General features: G+C 41.5%; 1 protein-coding gene across 1 annotated transcript in view; it reads right to left on the reverse strand.

The window, feature by feature from the left end:
- Nucleotides 1-12,862, reverse strand: part of Cfap70 (cilia and flagella associated protein 70) — a 74,146-nt gene extending 61,284 nt beyond the window's left edge. The window contains exons 1-7 of the mRNA XM_070020556.1: nucleotides 12,804-12,862; nucleotides 10,266-10,370; nucleotides 8,007-8,193; nucleotides 6,933-7,031; nucleotides 6,676-6,755; nucleotides 5,638-5,817; nucleotides 1,787-1,969 (exon numbers count right to left, since the gene is read on the reverse strand). Coding sequence (XP_069876657.1) covers nucleotides 1,787-1,969; nucleotides 5,638-5,817; nucleotides 6,676-6,755; nucleotides 6,933-7,031; nucleotides 8,007-8,193; nucleotides 10,266-10,328 — 792 coding nt within the window. The 5' untranslated portion in view covers nucleotides 10,329-10,370; nucleotides 12,804-12,862. The remainder of the gene's footprint in view (nucleotides 1-1,786; nucleotides 1,970-5,637; nucleotides 5,818-6,675; nucleotides 6,756-6,932; nucleotides 7,032-8,006; nucleotides 8,194-10,265; nucleotides 10,371-12,803) is intronic.
- Between the last annotated feature and the right edge of the window lie 6,950 nt (nucleotides 12,863-19,812).

Below are 19,812 nucleotides of genomic sequence, written 5' to 3' on the forward strand. Positions count from 1 at the left end.
GTGGGGGGGTGTCCAGTCATGGGGCCTGAACTCTGGGCCTGGGCGCTGTCCCTCATCTCAGCTCAAGGCTAGCGCTCTACCACTTGAGCCACAGCACCACTTCTGGCTTTTTTTCTTTTTGCTTATGTAGTGCTGAGGAATCAAACCCAGGGCCTGATGCATGCAAGGCAAGCGCTCTACCACTGAGCCACCTTCCCAGCCCTGTAGTAGAATTTATTTTTGAGACAGGGTTTTTGCTGTGTGCACTGGTCCTAAATGTGTGGGCTCAAGTGATCCTTTATTTCAGCTTGTCAAATAGCCTAGACTATAGGCACATACCACTGCATCTGGCTGTAGCTTTGTAAGATCTGTTTCTGTTTCTCTCTCTCTCTCTCTTCCCTCTCCTCTCCTTTCTCTCCTCTCCCTTCCACCCTCTGCCTGCCTCTGTGTGTGTGTGTGTGTGTGTGTGTGTGTGTGTGTGTGTGTGTGTGTGTGTGTGTGTGTGTGTGTGTGTGTGTGTATTTTTCCAGTGTTCAGAGAGTTGAGATCAAACTCAGGTCTAGTGGATGCTAGGGAAGTACTCTAGCACAGGGTGGGCTATACCCACCCTGTGGTATTACCTTAATGTAATACATCTGGGTCAGGGTTTCAACACTGTCATTGTTTTAAAGGTTTCCAGAGGCCAATATGACTATAATCCTCAAGATGCTGAGGCAGAAGGATCTCAAGTTCAACCAACCTGGGCTTACTATTGTAAGACCTGTTGGAAGGAAGGAAGGAAGGAAGGAAGGAAGGAAGGAAGGAAGGAAGGAAGGAAGGAAGGAAGGAAGGAAGGGAGGGAGGGAGGGAGGGAGGGAGGAAAGGAAGGGAGGAAAAAAAGATAGAAGGAAAGAAGGTAAAAAGAAACTTCTCCATGTAATTTCAATATGCAACCAGGGTTGGGAATTCATGATCCAGACAAAAATATGAAATCCAAATATCTAATCTAAATTAAAATATAAATCTAAGGAAGGAATAAATTTTTACTTATCAAATGATGACAAAAATACTTGTGTTTTTAAAATAGTGCGGTCCTTTTTTCTATTTTTTAAATATGTAGAGCCCAAAATGAAAACACTCAATAATTTTCATTTTATGAGTTATTTTATTGAATGTTTTCACTAATGAGTATCAGCTTGCTCTTGCTCTCTCCCACTCTCTCTCTTATTTTTTCTTTCTCCTCTCCCTTCTTCCTCCCCAATATAAGGAGAGAACAGTAACTTTTATTATTGTTATAGTTTGGATGGTGACTCTCTCCCAAAGGCCCATGATTGAAAAAGTACTATAGGACAGTTCCAGTTGGAGCAGACATGCTTTCAAAAGATACTACAGACCCTAGACCCTTTTGCTTTCTAGCCATGAGGCCAGCAGCTGTGCTTTGCCATGTGCTTTGCACTACCTTGCCACATGTGCAAAACAAGTTAATTGATTCCAAGCTAGAAGTTCTAAAACTGTAAACCAAAATAAAACTTTACACTTTATCAGTTGATTGTCTCAGGCATTTCATTATAGCAAAAGAAAGCTAACAAAATCACCCATGCAAAAAAGGAAAACAAAGGTCAAACTTTATGTATTTTGTGTGTTGAATTTAAGAAATAAAGAGAATCATCAGAATTGGATAAGTATTTTGCCTTGACATGTAAATGTTTTCGTTTTACAAGTGACATATATATATATATATATATATATATATATATATATATAAATTATAAAATGTTTTATCATTTCTCACTACAATGAGTTTATCATAAAAATCAGCCACTCTCACCTCAGGGTGGTTGAGTTCTCCTTCTTCTTCCTCATAGGGACCACCAACAATGAATTCATCAGGAATGTTATTTGCTCCTGGAGCTAGAATGTTGGCAATAGGCCATTTTTTGGGTCGGGGAACAGGTTCTCTTTCACCTCCAACCTTTAGATTTCCATTCTTGAATAAAATGGTATAGTCTTTCTAGAGAAACAAATACCATCTATGAGGGGAAATTGTAAAGGACTTTGAAAAAAATTCTGAAGTGTCTTTTCATTATAATTGATATGGTACTATGTAAAATGCCCTTCTGTGACTGACTTTGTATAGGGCCTAGATCCATCATTATGTGTTATTTTGCTATCCTGTGATATGTAGAAAACTGATCACAATGCAAATTACTCTGGCCCACAGATATGCAAATATATTTATACAGTAGGAATGTAGTTGTTCATTGCTTTAGGATAATGACAAGTTTTGAATTATTGCCAAATTTATTAAGCATTCCTGTGCTTGTTTACAAGTCACTTTTTCAAATTCTCCTTCGATATGCTTTTCATTTTACTTATTTACTCACTAATTGGTTAAATGAAATATTTATCTCTGTCTGTGCCTCTGTGTGTGTTTTTTGTTTTTTTGTTTTCTGTTTTTTTGTGGGTGGAGGGCTTGAACTCTGGGCCTGGGTACTGTCCCTCAGCTCTTCACCTCAAGGCTAGTGCTCTACCACTTGAGTCACAGCATCACTTCTGGTTTTTTTGGTTTTTTTGTTTTTTGTTTTTTGTTTTTTGGGTCCAGTCATGGGGCTTGAACTCTGGGCCTGGGCGCTGTCCCTCAGCTCTTCAGCTCAAGCCTAGCACTCTACCACTTGAGCCACAGCACCACTTCTGGCTTTTATCTTTTTGCTTATGTGGTGCTGAGGAATCAAACCCAGGGCCTCGAGCATGCAAGGCAAGTGCTCTACCACTGAGCCACCTTCCCAGCCCCTCACATCTGGTTTTCTGAGTGGTTTTATTGGAGCTAAGAGTCTCACTGGCCTTTCCTGTCTGGGCTGGCTTTGAACTAGGATCCTCAGATCTCAGTCTCCTGAGAAACTAGGATTACAGGCTGAGCCACCAGAACCCAGCATGCATGTGTGTTTTTACTGGGGATCCAGTCTAGGGTGCATGCATACTAGACAAACTATACTACTTAACTATATCCCCAATATTTTTTTTGGGGGGGGGGTCCAGTCGTGGGGCCTGAACTCTGGGCCTGGGCGCTGTCCCTCAGCTCTTCAGCTCAAGGCAAGCGCTCTACCACTTGAGCCACAGTGTCACCTCCTGGCTTTTTTTTTCTTTTTGCTTATGTGGTGCTGAGGAATCAAACCCAGGGCCTCAGGCTTGCAAGGCAAGCGCTCTACCACTGAGCCACCTTCCCAGCCCTATATCCCCAATCTTAAATGAATTCCTTGAATAACTGCTATCATTTTATGTTTATATGGAAGTTATGAAAGTTTTAACTGTACCTGTTTAAAAAATTATCCTTGCGGGCTGGGAAGATGGCTCAGTGGTAGAGCGCTTGCCTTGCATGCCTGAGGCCCTGGGTTCAATTCCTCAGCACCACATAAGCAAAAAATGAAAAAAGCCGGAAGTGGCACTGTGGCTCAAGTGGTAGGGCGCTAGCCTTGCGCTGAAGAGCTGAGGGACAGCGCCCAGGCCCAGAGTTCAGGCCTCACAACCAGACCCCCCCCCAAAAAAATTTTTTTTAAAAATTATCCTTGCTCGGGCGTTGGTGGCTCACACCTGTAATCCTAGCTACTCAGGAGGCTACTCAAAGCCAGCTGAGGCAGGAAAGACCATGAGACGCTTATCCCCAATAAACCACTCAGGAAACCAGAAGTGGTGCTATGGCTCAAGTGGTAGAGCATTCACCTTGAGCTGAAGAGCTAAGGGACAGTGCCCAGGCCCAGAGTTCAAGCCCCATGACTGACAAAAAGAATAAATTTTTTAAAAAAATTATCCTTTAAAAAGAAAACTAAAATTTATCCTGTCAAGAAATTTAAAAATACAGGCATTTTCATCTTATAATTTATCCAAAAATACATTTTTAATAGGTCTAGCAAAGATGTCAATAGGCAACTTAAGAGAAAAGGAAATTAGAAATATCCAACATTTAAATAAAAAGATGCTATATATAATTAATAAACAGTGAAATACACAATTAGATATCATTTGGCAAAATCAGTCTAAATATGCCCAGTGTTGGTAACATGGCTAATGGAAATAATAAGTGTGTGTGTTGGCCAGGCAGAAAAGTGTGTCAGATTACATCTCCAATTAACAATCAAAAGCCAGAAATGGAGATGTGGCTTAAATTGCAAAGCACCAGCCATTACCAAAAAACTGACCAAGAATATGAGGCCCAGAGTTTAAGTTCTGGTACCAACACACAGACAGAATTTTTTTCTTTTTTTGGTTGTGGGGCTTGAACTCTGGGCCTGGGAGTGTGCCTGAGCTCTTCAGCTCAAGGCAAGCTCTCTACCACTTGAGCCACAGCACCACTTTTGGTTTTCTGGTGGTTAACTGGAGATAAGAGTCTCACAGACAGATATCCCTGCCTGGGCTGACTTTGAACCGTGATCCTCAGATCTCAGCCTCCTGAGTAGCTAGGATTACAGGCATGAGCCACCAGCACCCGGCCAGAATTTTTTTTAACAATCAACAAAGAAAATTCTAAGATCTCCAGGGGGTGGGGTGGGGTGGGGGAATTATACTAATGAAGGTACTTTTAGTAAACAAAATAAACAACAAATAAATGAGAAAAATAAATAGAAACACAAAGTTGAAGATGCACAGCTCTGTCTTGTACAATTCTGTAGGGTATTCCCAGAAGCAGATCAACTACTCAGATTTTCCTGGACTGTCCCAGTGTTAAGACCGAAACCCCTTATTTCTCAAACAAACTGGGCAAGATTTAGTGGGTCAATCACAGAGATAGTTTTGGTAACAAGACATCTGGGAGTGCTACCTGATTACAAGCCTTTTTAGTAGGCAATTTTAAAATCTACCAACATAGCCAAGTGTTGATGGCTTATACTTGTAATTCTAGCTACTCAGGAAACTGAGATTGCAGTTCAAGGCAAACCTAGGCAGGAAAGTCCATGAGATTCTTCAATAATCATCAAAAAGCTGGAAGTAGTCTAAGTGCTTGAGTAAAAAAAGCTAAGGGACAACATCCAGGCGTGGCACAAAAACCTGTACCAAAAGCCTCAAAGGTCCATACTCAAACGTTCATTTAGCTAAAACTTCAGCCTAAGAAAATAACCTGGAGTAAAGAGATACATTGTGAAAAACCCACAAAAATGTGTACAAAATGTGCACATTTTGTATAAATATGCCCAAAGAGCAGCAATATATTACTGTAAACTAGACATAATATACAATATATTACATATGGTAATATAAATTATAAATATAAAACTATGAACATAAAAATTTTTGATCTGTTGTGGAGCTTGAACTCAGGGCCTGGTCACTGTCTGAGTCTCTTTGTGCTCAAGACTAGCACTCTACCACTTGAGAAACAGCACCACTTTGGGTTTGTGAGTGGTTAATTGGAGACAAGAGTCTCATGGGGACTTTTCTGCGCAAGCTTGATTTGAACTGCTATCCCTGAGGATAGCATATCTATCCCTGAGGATACTCAGCCTCCTGAGTAGCTAGGATTACAGGCATAAGCTACCAGTGTTCAGTAAGTATAAAACATTTTTGAAGCCTCAAATACATTCTCAGCCATCAGCAGAGTGATACTTCACCTTTAGAAGGTGAAGAAGAGATGAGCATTTGAATGTAGAATTGTTTGAGTCCGTGAAACTAAATGGCAGCAGGGCTTACCTCTCCAACTGATGGAACTTGCATACCAACCATGTAGTTCTGCTGAGTCCCTGATGGGATGAATGATTCAGGCACAGAGTAGGCAGCCTCCAATGTGACCTTCAGAAGATTGCCCCCTAAGACCTGGGCTGAGGTCAGTAAGGGCTCTCCCACAGATACCTTAACATCAAGACTGCACTGCTGTAAAGAATAGAATTTGAAAATTGCTTTAACCCTGTTTTGGTTGTTTTTTTTTTTTTCATCATCTCATATCTAAATATGAGGTTCAAGACAAAAGAGCAAGCTTAATTATTTCTATAATGAAACAACTTTGTCCAGACCCCTCTGTACAGTATTTTCACAATAAAAAAAAACTTATTAAAAAAAAGAAATAACTTTGTTCAGGTCCTGTGAGTTGGAGAAAGAACCAAATAGAAAGACACACTCCTTGTTGGGCACTGAGGGCTCATGCCTGTAATCCTAGCAACTCAGGAGGTGGAGATCTGAGAATCACAGTTTGAAGCCAGCCTGGGCAGAAAAACTCCTGTGAGAATCTTATCTCCAATAAACCACTGAAAATAATAACAGAAGTGGGGCTGTGGCTCAAAGTGGCACTAGCCACTCAAGGCACTAGCCTTGAGAAAAATAGCTCAGGGACAGCGCCTACACCCTGAGTTCAAGCCCCACAACCGACAACAACAACAAAAAGAAAACCTTCCTCCTAAACCCAGAATGCTTTCTCATCACAGTAAGGCAAAATGCATATACAAATGCATATAGAAAAGAAAATGATGATACTATACTGAAATATCAACAGCTGCTACACATTAGTAGCTTGTATTTTGTATCTCTTTTGTAATTTCAATGTAGTGCTTTATAATATGTTCAAATCTATACGTATGTATCCATATACAGATATACATGTATGTCTCTAATATTTTCATATGGAATAAAAATTAGATTTAAAATGTGTTCTGATTGCTAATTACATTGGACTTCAATGCAAAGAGACTTACTAAATTGAATGGCAGGCTAAAAGGTTAAGTTAAAGCCGATTACCTTAACACCTGGCCGAAGAGTCTCTAAGGGCGAGCCCTGCACAGGGTGTAGTGGGACTGATATTTCAAATGAACTCTCTCCTGTGAAAAGAGGGCCAAGATGTGCCCAAGAAGGAAGGTTAAATTAGTACGACCACAGGCATAAATAAATATCCTATTTTCCCCTCAAATCGTTCCATTTTATTGTGACTGAGTTTTATAATTCTCTAGAGATAAGTTTATGAGTGTTGCTATTTGGGGGAAAATCACTTATCTCACCTTCCAGTAATGGAAGAAGGTCCACCACAGCTTGACCAAGAATTAAGGTCTTTTCTTCTTTCTGCTTCTTTTCCTTTGGTAAAACTTCAGTCACAGTCACTGAAAAATTAAATTAAATTAAAAAAGTAAATAAGCCAGGCACCAATGATTCACGCCTATAATCAATCCTAGCTACTTAGGAGGCTGAAATCTGAGCATCAAAGCCAGCCCAGGCAGGAAAGTTCGTGAGACTCTTATCTCCAATTAACCACCAGAAAACCCGAAGTGGCGCTGTGGCTCAAGTGGTAGAGGATGAGCTTTTAGGTGAAGGGCTCAGGGACAGCACTAGGGCCTAGAGTTCAAGCCCCATGATTGACAAAAAGAGAAGAAGAAGGAGGAAGAAGAGGAGCAGCAGCAGCAGCAGCAGCAGCAAATCAACTGAGAACATTTCCATTTCATCTATAAGATAATCAAGGCACAGAAAATGAAGTATTGCCAAATAAGCTTAAGAAAAATGAACTTTGGCTGGGGAAACATAGATTAGTACAGCATGTGGGCAAGCTTTGGGTTCAATTCCTCAGCTTAGAAGATAAAGACTGCAAAGTATAGGCACGAGTGTGTGTGTGTGTGTGTGTGTGTGTGTGTGTGTGTGTGTGTGTGTGTGTGTGTGTGTGTGTGTGTGCGCGCGCGCGCATGCGCGCGCGTGTATACACCAGGGCTTAAACTTATACTCTGGTTCAACTTTTTTGGCACTGTACCACTTGAACCATGTCTCCACATCCAGCTTCTCATTGATTAATTGGAGATTACAGTCTTCCAGATTTTTCTGACCAAGCTGGCTTTGAACCTTAATTCTCAGATTTCAGCTTCCGAAGTAGCTAGAATTATACTGTGAGCTGGCAACTGGCCAAAGTTTAGTCTTAGATTCAAAGCTTTGATGAAAAGCTGATTAAATTAGTAGGTATGTTTACCTGTGCCAGAAGCAGTTAAGTCATTGTTTCTACAGTAAGGACCATCTGACTGTTCCAACAACAGTGACCAAGTGCCACAGATCACTTCATAACCAGCATTTTTTTTAGAACCACCAGGACTTACAGAATGCAGGTTTGTGGGCGATGTCATCTAAAGTGATTCCTCCATCCTGATTGTACTCAAAACTGCTAGTGAAGTTGTATTTTGTAGTTCCTTCTGGAGAAACCATAACTTTTGAAGAATCTCCCAGTACTACTTGATTGAATTCTGCACGAATAAAAGTAACTGGAGTATCTCCTTTAAAACCTTTCTGTTGATAGAAACATATCTGTTTAAAATTACATTCAAATACAAAATTATCCTACATATCCGGTAACCCATTTTGAATTGGGTTGAACAGTGTTTTCCATTTTTCCCCCCCACAATCAAGTAGAAACTCATTAAACATGTATCAAGTTGTAGTTAAATGTAACATTCTAGTTACATACCAGTATGTTAAAGTTTTTTAAAAGTGTTTATTGTATTGGTTGGTTGTAAAAATATATTATAAACTGGGTACCTTTAATCCTAGCATTCAGGGGGTGGATATCTGGAGGATCTAGTTTCTGCCAGTTGGGCAGAAAAGTCTATTTCTAATTAACCAGCAAAATGCCAAACTGGAGACATGGCTCAATTGCCACAGTATCAACCATGAATAGCAAGCTGAGAGTGTGAGTCCCTGAGTTCAAGCCATGGTACCTACACACATATTCAAAAAGTATATTATAGAGCCAGGCATTGATGCTTCATGCCTTCATTCTTAACTACGTGGGAGGCTGAAAGCAGGAGGTGGGAAGATCACTGTTCAAGGCCAACCCAGACAAAAAGAAAAGTTCTCTAGACTCTATCTCAAAAGGAAAACAAAACAAAACAGCAAAAGGCAGTGTTGGAGGTGTGGCTCAAGTGGTAAAGTGCCAGCTTGACAAGCATAAGGCCCTGAGTTCAAATTCTAGTACAGCCAAAGAACAATGTATGTTGTTGAATATTTAACAATAAGTAAAGAAATTACACAGGAAAACAAATTACCTGTAAACTGACTCCAACATGTAAGCACTATTAACATTTTAGAATACATGCTTTAGTGTATGGCTCCGGCCATACATTTTTATATATACATTTTAAAACAAGTATGGTTCATTACTCATATCCTCTTTTGGAACAGCTTTTTAAACTTCATAATAGCAAACTATTGTCATCTCATTATTCTAATTTTTGATATTTATGGCAGTATGTTATTTCAGTTCCTCAAATAAAGTTAATTAAATGAACTAAGTAACTTAATGGCAGTGATGGGAGGGAGGGAACAAGTGGGAAAGAGGGAACAGCTTATGCTATGCAAAACAAAAGAAATGTACATATCACCCAATGTGGAAGAAATAACTGTATCGCAAAGCTCATAGAACTCATAAATGTTATAGACCGTGATAGACAACTTGCTCCAGGAAAGTTAGAATGTGTTTGTGACTTTAACTGAGCATCACTATCTCACAATACTGTGAAATTTGGGAAATTATGTAACCACTTAATCACAATAAAAAATTTGGAAAAAAAAAAAAAAAGAAATGATCACAAAAGGAGGAGCCTAGTGCTGGTGGCTCATGCCTGTAATCCTAGCTACTCAGGAGGCTGCGATCTGAGGATCATGGTTCAAAGCCAGCCAGGGCAGTAAAGTCCAAGAGACTCTTATCTCCAATTAACCACTAGAAAAACCACAAGTGGCACTGTGGCTAGTGGTAGAGCACTAGCCTTGATCTGAAGAGCTGAGGGATGGGACCCAGGCCCAGAGTTCAAGCCTATGACCGACGAAAGAAGGAAAGAAAGAAAGAAAGAAAGAAAGAAAGAAAGAAAGAAAGAAAGAAAGAAAGAAAGAAAGAAAGAAAGAAAGAGAGAGAGAGAGAGAGAGAGAGAGAAGAAAGAAAGAAAGAAAGAAAGAAAGAAAGAAAGAAAGAAAGAAAGAAAGAAAGAAAGAAAGAAAGAAAGAAAGAGAAAGAAAGAAAGAAAGAAAGAGAGGGAGGGAGGGAGGGAGGGAGGGAGGAAGGGAGGGAGGGAGGGAGGGAGGAAGGGAGGGAGGGAAAGAAAGAAAATTGGAAGCATTTAGATTCTTCTAAAAAGAAAAGGGAAAAAAAGAACTTAGTGGAAAAACTAAAACAACTTCTTATTCTACCCCTGTTAAACTTAGTATTCAAATGGTCAGGTATTTTAGTTACCCAGCAATGTGATTTGCTGAGCAAAGACTAAAAATAAGGAACAGAAGGGGAAACTACCATGGAAAGCCAAATAATGGAAAATTCCATTATTTTTCAGATGCTCCCAAACTAGGAACATTACAGAATATAACTTTACCAAATCATATCCATCTGTCACAGTGATTTGCACTACTCTGGTTGTTTGTGTGACTGGTTCCATATCAGCAACTGGGCACCTTCTCTGGTCTTCTTTGGCTGGTCACTGTAAAGAAAACAAACAAACCTGTCCCCTCATGTACATTATCTGTCCCATACACAAGTACTATTGGAAAACCTAAGGACAAGTATTGCCCTGATTCCCTTTTCCAATGTCTGCTGATGGTCAGACAGTGCTTTTAGAGATGGATGCAAGCAAGGTCCCACTGGTTGGTACTAAAAATATTCATATATGTGTAATCTATCAAGTACAAATTATCACAAAACATTGCCCTACCATTCACCATCCTTCACAGTGTACATTGGTACTTATTTTTTCCAATCTGCAAAACTCTCCTCAAAGATTATTTCTTGGTTTTACAAAAATGTATCTTGAGAGAAAGGCAATCCACATAAAATGACAATCTACTGGAAAAGATTTTTACATATGTCTCCATCAGATTATACTTCTAATTATATTCCAAAAACCAAGGAAACAATTTAAAAAATAATTAGTGCTACTTGTTTTGTTTTTATGGTTATGCTTTTCTAAGTCAAATTGGAATTTATTCAATTGAAAAACGGAGGCTATACTATGCAGTCTATGTATGATTAATGTTACAAAAATAATACAAACATTTACAGTCTTCAGGCTTTGTAATTATTCTGGTTCCACCTCTGTACCTTCCCCATTTTTCCATTTACCTAAACATCTCAGAGCATTTGTTCAACTAGACTCTTTTAAGACTAAGTGGCACTGAATTTTCTTATTCAGTGTACATTTGAAAAGCCCTTTTATATCAGGCCCATTCTTTCCCCTATGTGAGTAGGATCTTCATGTCCCTTCCTTCTGCTGCTATAACAAGAGCTTTCCAACTGGTCTGACTCCAGTTCCTTTTTTTTGGGGGGGGGGGTCCGGTCATGGGGCCTGAACTCTGGGCCTGAGTGCTGTCCCTCAGCTCTTCAGCTCAAGGCTAGTGCTGTACCACTTGAGCCACAGTGCCACTTCCAGCTTTTTTCTTTTTGCTTATGTGGTGCTGAGGAATTGAACCCAGGGCCTCACGCATGCAAGGCAAGCGCTCTACCACTGAGCCACCTTCCCAGCCCCAGTTCCTTTTTTTTTTCTCTGTAATCCACACTATTTCTGTCCAAAAAATTCATGTAAGTTGGGCCACTTGTGGGGGCACAATCCTGTAATCCTAGCTACTTTGGGAGGCTAAGAATGGGAAGCTCAGAGAAGCTGGGGCAGAATAGTCAAGACCCTATCTGCTGGATATGGCAATGCTAAACCATTAATGACAAGAAGCCTGAATTAGTTGGGTCCCAGTCCAAGCATGCACTAGGGTAGGAAGTGAGATTCTATCCTAAAAATAACAGGTAAAAGCAGGGCTAGAGGCATGGCTTAGCAATAGAGCACCCACCTACCCAAGTGCATGTGGCCCTGAGTTCAAACCCCAGCACCACCAGGAAAAAAAAACCAATGATTCAGCTAGATACTATGGTAAGTGTTGAGAATATAAGAAATCAGGTGTAAAATCCTTAACTTCAAGAAGTGAGGAAGAAAGACATGAAAAGACTAAAAGCTATTTTCTGTATAATGGGTGCTCTGACAGTAGAAGGCAAAGAGAGGAGAGGAGAATATAATTGAGAAGAGGAGAGGATGGAATTAACTTTGATTATGGCTTACTATACACCCTGTGCTTAGAACTTTACAAATATCATACGTATCCACTCTTCCAGGTGAATAAAAAATGTCTATATATTAAGTGCTAAAGGTGGGAACAAACTGGATTTGAGAGTATATGTATGGTGTGCCTGCCAGAAAAATCTTCTTCTAAGAGGTGACCTGAAGCAAAAATAATAGACTAAAATGATGTTCTAGGAAGAGAATAGATGTTCAAAGACAAAATTTAAAATGCAGAGGCAAGGAAAATAGTTTATGTATGTGTGTGTATTTTGTAATGCCAATAATAAAATCTAGGGCCTCATGCATGCTAAGCAAGCTCTCTACCACTGACCTGTACCTGAAGCCCCAGGACTGGGAAAATAAAAACCTTATTTTACTTAATAACTGTGATAAATGTCTAACTTTTCTGAGCCTCAGTGACACCATCTGTAAAATGGGTATAACCACTTCTGGCCTTGGGTTCACCTTTGCTGTGAATATTCCCTAAAATAGTCAAACCATTTGAGACATGAAGCACTACACAATATCAATGTTGGTGTGCACTACTTTCCTCAAAGCATCTTGAAGATACCACCTGCTCCCAGGAAGCTGCAAGGTCGAGGGTCAAAGGGGAAACGAGGAGATGGGGAGGTCGGCCTGGAGAGGTCGCACGGGGCGAGGGTGATGGGAGCTCTCCGGGCCTTGTTCCGGCAGGAGAGTGGGCACCTATTGAAGTCAGAGGCACAAGATTTGTGTGATAGGGTGTTGTGCACAAGCAGGGAGGGAGTGGGGAAACCTGGAAGAAAAGCTTTATCCAGAGGAAAACCGTCTTACCCGAGGCGGGCGCTGCTGGGTTAGAAAAGCCGTGCGGCAGGCGCGGCGGCGTTTGTGCAACTATAGCAACCAACAAGTCTCGCGCGAATTGCCCTCCTGAGCTGGCGGCAAGCTTGCGTCTTCCGGGACTCCCGGGCTTGCGCGAGAGCCGGCCGGGCCGGCCGCGTCCCCGCGCCCCGCAGCTCGCTCTCCCCTCCTCTGCGTGATTTTCCATTCAGGTTTCTTTACCTTTGGAAGAGTTTGGATGATCTCGTGTATTTCACTATTCCTCCATGTAGGAGAAAAGTCAAAAGGAAATTTAAAGGAACAAAGCCCACACGTTTTCTTTTTAAATGCATTGGAACAGAGATCATTTTGGTTGGGTGTTCTCCAGTCTCAGCTAGATGGGAGGCTGAAGCAAGAGGTTCGAGATTTAAGCCACCTTGAGCAAGCAAGACCTCATCTTAAAGTCTTATAGTCGGTGTTCACTATTCTTTCTCTCAACTTTAAGGGCATTTAACAAACCAATATTAGGTATCTGATTTGTGCCAAGGAGCGGAATATTAGAAATATGTGTGTGTGTGTGTGTGTGTGTGTGTGTGTATCCTTGGCAGAACTTATAATCTAACATTCTAATTGTAGTAACTTCATTTTTGTTTAGAAGTCCTATTTGTAAAAGGAGAGTTCTCAGAAGAAGAGATAAAAATGGCAAAGACATGAAGAACTGTTCATCATCCTTGGCTGTAAAGGAAATACAAATAAAAGCAACCCTGAGATACCACCTTACCCCAGTCAGAATGGCCCACATCCTAAAGTCAGCCATCAACAAATGCTGAAGGGGATGCAGAGAAAGAGGAACCTAATGCATTGCTGGTGGAAATGTCCACTAATACAACCACTTTGTTTGGAGGTACCTCAGAAAGCTAGGTATAGACCTCCCCTATGACCCAGTCATACTACTCCTAGGCATCTAGCAACAGGAACCAGGATACAAGGACCCATGCACCTCCATGTTCATTGTAGCACTGTTCACAATAGCCAAGATAGGGAAACAACCCAGATGTCCCACTACAGATGAATAGATAAAAAAAATGTGGTAGCTATATACAATGGAATATTATATAGCCGTTAGAAAGGACAAAATAATGGCATTTTCAAGGAAATGGATGGAACTAGAAAAAATCATTTTGAGCGAGGTAAGCCAAGAGCAGAGACAAATGGCACATTATCTCCTTGATATGTGGGTGTTAATTCCAAAATGCAAGGAGATGTGACAAACAGGATCTGAGAAACTAAGGACCTCTGGGGCTGGGAAGGTGGCTCAGTGGTAGAGTGCTTGCCTTGAATGCATAAGGCCCTGGGTTCCATTCCTCAGCACACAAGCAGGAAATGCCAGAAGTGGTGCTGTGGCTCAAGTGGTAGAGCGCTAGCCTTGAGCTGAAGAGCTGAGGGACAGCGCCCAGGCCCAGAGTTCAGGCCTCTTAATGGACAAAAAATAAAAATAAAAAAGACCTCCACTCATCTTGTCATGTCATATTACTAAATGATTCCATGTTGTTGGCCACATATATGGGTGTGTGTGTGTGTGTGTGTGTGTGTGTGTGTGTGTGAACATCTGAGGGAAGCTAGGAGAAGGACACAGAATCAGAGGAAAACATACAACAGAGGAGCCCATCAGCTGCACTGCATGAACTAAGCAACTCAAAGGCAGCGATGGGAAGGAAGGAGTGAGTGGGAAAGAGGAAACAGCTTACACTAAACAAAAGGAAAGAAATGTACATGTCACCCGATGTGGAAGATATAGTTGTATTGTCAAAGCTCATAGAATTCACAAATAGACCATGAAAATGACAATTTGCCTCATGAAGGTTAGAATGTGTTATGTGACTTTAAGTAAAACTATCTCACAATACTGTGAAACTTGTGAAATTTATGTAATCACTTAATCACAATAAAAATTATAAAAAACAAATTATATTAATCACTTTTTTAAAAAGTCTTATTTCATTACAAAGGTCAGCTTGAGAATGTGGCTTAGTGTAGAGTGCTTACCTAGCACACATGAAGCCCTGGGTTTGATTCTTAAGTACCACATAAACAAGGTGTTTGATTTGCACTTTCTCTAATACCTGGTACAATGACTAACAAAATAACTTAGTACCAGAGCTAAATCAACAAGTTTTGAAGTCATTTTCCTATACCACTAACTGACTTCCTGGATTGTTACCTCTCCCAAAAGCTAGCATTAGTTCTCTCAGAGAAAAACAAAGGCCTATATAAAGTTTTACTAGATATGAAAATTGGTTACATATCTTGCAAAAACATGAAATTAGACCCTTATCTTTACACTTTACACACACACACACACATACACACAACACACACATGCACAAAATCAACTGAAAATGGATTGAGATTTAAAGGCATAACCTACCAATCCCCAGCACCAAAGGTAAAATGAGGGGGAAAAAAAAAAACCTAAGACTAAGTGGCAAAGCAAGGAGTTTACTAGAGAGAGAAAATAAGTTAAAGGAAATACCAGTTTTGAGTTAGGTAGTTGAAAAGCAAGCACTATGATTAAAATTTTCATTAGAGCTCAAGGTGTCAGACAGGAGCTGATGTTGACAACAGTGGGCTGATCTTAGGGGAATGAGGTTTCATGACTTGGCAGACTTCTGGAAGGAACCCGCACATGTACAAGGTTACCATCCTATAATTTAAGCATACATATGAGATGCAATGTATATGTATGAAGCCTGAGGTAGGAGAGGCTGTGAAAAGCCCAGGCTAAGGACATACACATTTTCACTGTGTAGGTTCCTTAGTTTGGTTAGAACTACCCCTAGGGAAAAGGCCTAACTGACAATTGACCACTAATTACTCAAAATGAGAAGTGGCCATGGGACATACTATATGAGATAGAGCTCATGAACCTTTCTAAGGGTATGTCTAGGAGAAGGGGTTGGTTTCAGCATTTGTTGTTGTTGTTGGTCATGGGGCTTGAACTCTGGGCCTGGGCTTTGTCCCTCAGCTCTTCAGCTCAAGGCTAAGGCTCTACCTCTTGAGCCACAGCGCCACTTCCAGTTTTCTGGTGATTTATTGGAGATAAGAGTCTCATAGCCTTGCCTGCTTGGGCTGGCTTTGAACCACAATGCTCAGGTCTCAGCCTCCTGAGTAGCTGGGATTACAGGCGAGAGCCACCTGTGCCTGGCTCAGAAGCTGGGCTTTAAAGGAATCCTACTATCCATATGTAAGTGCCAACCCAAAAAACCACTCGGACACCCAGTCATGTGGGAGAATGTTTAATGTCAGCTAGAGGCTGACAGGCTACCTCTTGAGGGATAGAGAGACACAAACGGCTCTTGCAGCCTTAGAGGTAAATATAGTATTAGGAGTCTGAGAGCAGAAGGGGCTGGGGCAGGAAATCTTTGTAGTCACAGCTGGACTGGAGATATTTGACAGCCAGGGCATTCTATAGCTGGCTCACAGCCAGGGAAAACATCCCGTCACAGAAACAATACATTCTATATCTAGCACATAGCAAAACCAATATATCTTATAGCTGTCATGGAGCTGGGGGAAACAGCTTGGAACAGAGACAGTACATTCTATAGTTGGCACCTTGAGATCATACAAGAGAGACCAAGACTAGTGTCTGGACTCCATTGCTGATGCAGCCAGGGCCAGTGGGAATAGACCACTATGGCCGGGCCTGGCTTGGAAAGGACTCAGGGCAAGGGCTGTCAACCCAAAGTGGCGGTGAATAAACTTACACCATACATCATACTAATTTTTTTCAAAGTAACTTTTGAATACATAATATTGCACTATATATATATATATATACACACACACTCGCAGTACTGGCACTCTAGGACCTCTAACACTTGATCCATACCCCTAACCCTCCCCTCTTTTTTTTTGCTTTTTAACAAAAAATTAGTTATGGGCCTAGGCTCCATAGCAGTCAGTCCAGTATTCTCTTAACTTCCTCCAGAGTACTGGCATGTACCATTAGCCCTAACCCCATATATTTTGTTGGTGGTGGTAGTGAGGGTTGAACTCAGGGTCTAGTCCTATCCCTGAGCCTCTCTGTGCTCAAGGATATTGTTCTACCACTTTAAGCCACAGCACCACAGCACCACTTCTGGTTTTCTGGGGTTTAATTGGAGATGAGTTTCACACACTTTCTTGCCTGGGCTGACTTTGAACTGTGATCCTCAGATCTCAGCTTTCTGATTAGCTAGGATTACAGGCCTGAGCCACTGACACCCAGCTTACATTTTCTCGACTCATTTGTCCAGTGTTAGGACTATGAGCTGTTTCCTTTCATAACTTAGCTACTGTGAATAAGGCTACAATGAACATGGACATGCAGGAGCGAGCTTGGTTTATATGATCCATGACTGCTACTGAGGTGTTAATATAAAAGCACATTTCTACTTCAGATATGCCTCCAGCACTGTTATTTTTCTAGGACCTTTCTATTTTGTAAAATAACATCTGCCAATGAATCTACTTACTAGGTCAGCGTACAGAGTTCTTGAGTGCCTTGGCAAGGTGGACATATGCGCAGAGGCACTTCCCTAGTTCTGGTTGTTTCAGTCAGTCCCAAGGTCTCAATAATGAAAGGCTATTGCATTGGTGCTATCGCTGTCCTCTTTGGGGGCTATTGCTATTATTATCATGGCATCCAGGTATTTCCAGTAGCATAATCCACATCAGGGAGGAGTTAGGCCAAAATGCACCCTCTAGTGCCTCTAGTGCCATGCTGTATCTCCCATTTTCAATTGATTGAAGGTTAGATATAGTTACCACGGAAGAAAGTCTTTGTGTGGGATCTAAAGATAATGGATGCCCACAGCTTCAGTTTCTTGGACCTATGTGCAGGGGACAATTTTGCCTAATGGTTTTAGTAGAAATTCAAAGCCTTTAAAGTCTTAGTGGCCAGTGCCTCACTTGGATAGTTATCATAGAAAAAAAAACAACAAAAACCTTAGATGTTGTTAGGAGTTCTTTGTCAGAGGGATAGAGGAAGAGAAATTTGAGACCTGTCAGGTTACCAAATCCCATCCTGCTGACAGGTTTTGTTCACTTTCGTACAAAATTGGGCCTTTCTACGGCTAGGAAGCTGTGTCCTCAGAAAGACATATTTACTGATCAAGTAGTAAGGCTTTAATTGTTCCTCATATGTAGAAGTTTAGGTTGCTCCCCACTTGTAGTCACCTGAAAGGTGAAGTCACACTGGGTGATATTAAGGTTACTGCAGGCTCCCCTGATTATAGGTACCTAAAGGTTTCAAAGCACATGTGGAACTTAACATCTTTGCAATAGTAAGGTCAGTTATGAGAGAGCATGGAACTATCATTGGATAATGGAGAGGAAGGTTTCTGTTCAGACTTCACCACAAAGGCTTTTAAGAAATGCTTTCTAGGGCTGGGAAAGTGGCTCAGTGGTAGAGTGCTTGCCTTGCCCTGGGTTCAATTCCTCAGCACCACATAAGAAGAAAAAAGCCAGAAGTGGCTCTGTGGCTCAAGAAGTGGTAGGGTGCTAGCCATGAACTTAGAGCTGAGGGACTATGCCCAGGCCCAGAGTTAGACCCCATGACTGACCAAAAAAAAAAAAAAATTCTTTTTATTGCTTCGTTAGGAAAGGGGGCCTGATATAGAATAGAACCTGGATGAAGAAAATGGCTATCATGATTAGCCATACTGGCAAAGGAGCTGGTACCACCATTTCTATTCAGTCCTTCCCATAGGCCCAGTAATCTATCAGGTTGAAAGTCATTGGTGGCTGGGAAGGTGGCTCAGTGGTAGAGTGCTTGGCTCACATGCATGAGGCCCTGGGTTTGACTCCTCAGTACTACATAAACAGAAAAAGCTGGAAGTGGCGCTGTGGCTCAAGTGGTAGAGCGCTAGCCAGGCCCCCAGAGTTCAAACCCAGGACCTGCAAAAAAAAAAAAAAAAAAAAAAAAGAAGAAGAAGAGGAGGAGGAGGAGGAAGATGAGAAAGAAGAGGAGGAAGAAGAAAAGAAAGTCATTGGCATTTAATTGTATCCATGGGAGGACTCAGGCCACAGGAAAACCAAAAGAGACTATAGAGAGGAAGGTCAAAATAGGCAACATGAATGTCATCAGAGGATGGCCCCTTGTAGCAGAAAGAAGAGTTCCACCCAGAAGGAACTAAGCAACTATAGGTACCAGTTCCCAATGCTCCCAGAAGGGCATTAAGAACAACTACAAGCCAAAACAATGGTTGCCTTAGCCTATCATAACTCACCCTTTTTTTGTTGTTGTTGGTCGTGGGGCTAGAACTCTGAGCCTGAATGCTGTCCCTCAGCTCTTCAGCTCAAGGTTAGCACTCTACCACTTGAGCCACAGCGCCACTTCCGGTTTTCTGGTTTATTGGAGATAAGAGTTTCACGGACGGGGCTGGGAAGGTAGCTCAGTGATAGAGTGCTTGCCTTGCATACTTGAGGTCCTGGGTTCCATTCCTCAGCACCACATAAGCAGAAAAAGCTGGAAGTGGCGCTGTGGCTCAAGTGGTAGAGCACTAGCCTTGAGCTGAAGAGCTGAGGGACAGTGCCCAGGCCCAGAGTTTAGGCCCCATGACTGGCAAAAACAAAAACAAAAAAAGTTTCACGGACTTTCCTGCCTGGGCTGGCTTTGAACCATGATCCTCAGATCTCAGCCTCCTGAGTAGATAGGATTACAGGTATGAGCCAGCAGCACCCAGCTTACCCTTTTTTCTTTTGGTATTCATACTGAGGCTTGAACTCAGGGCCTGGGTACAGTCTCTTAGCTTTTGTGCTCAAGGCTGCCACTTTGCTACTTGAGCCTCAGCTCCACTTTTTTTTTTTTTTTTTTGCTGGATAAGAGTCTCATGAACTTTCCTGTTAGGCTGGCTTCAAACCATGATCCTCAGATCTCAGCCTCCTAAGTAGCTAGGATTACAGGCATGAGCCACCAGTGCTTGGCTCAAGCTCTTGAATAGCTAGGATTACAGGCATAAGCCGCTGGTGCCTAGAAAAT

Source organism: Dipodomys merriami, unplaced genomic scaffold, assembly GCF_024711535.1.
Source record: "Dipodomys merriami isolate MVZ:Mamm:240054 unplaced genomic scaffold, mDipMer1.0.p SCAF_14, whole genome shotgun sequence".
NCBI classification, from domain to species: Eukaryota; Metazoa; Chordata; class Mammalia; order Rodentia; family Heteromyidae; genus Dipodomys; species Dipodomys merriami.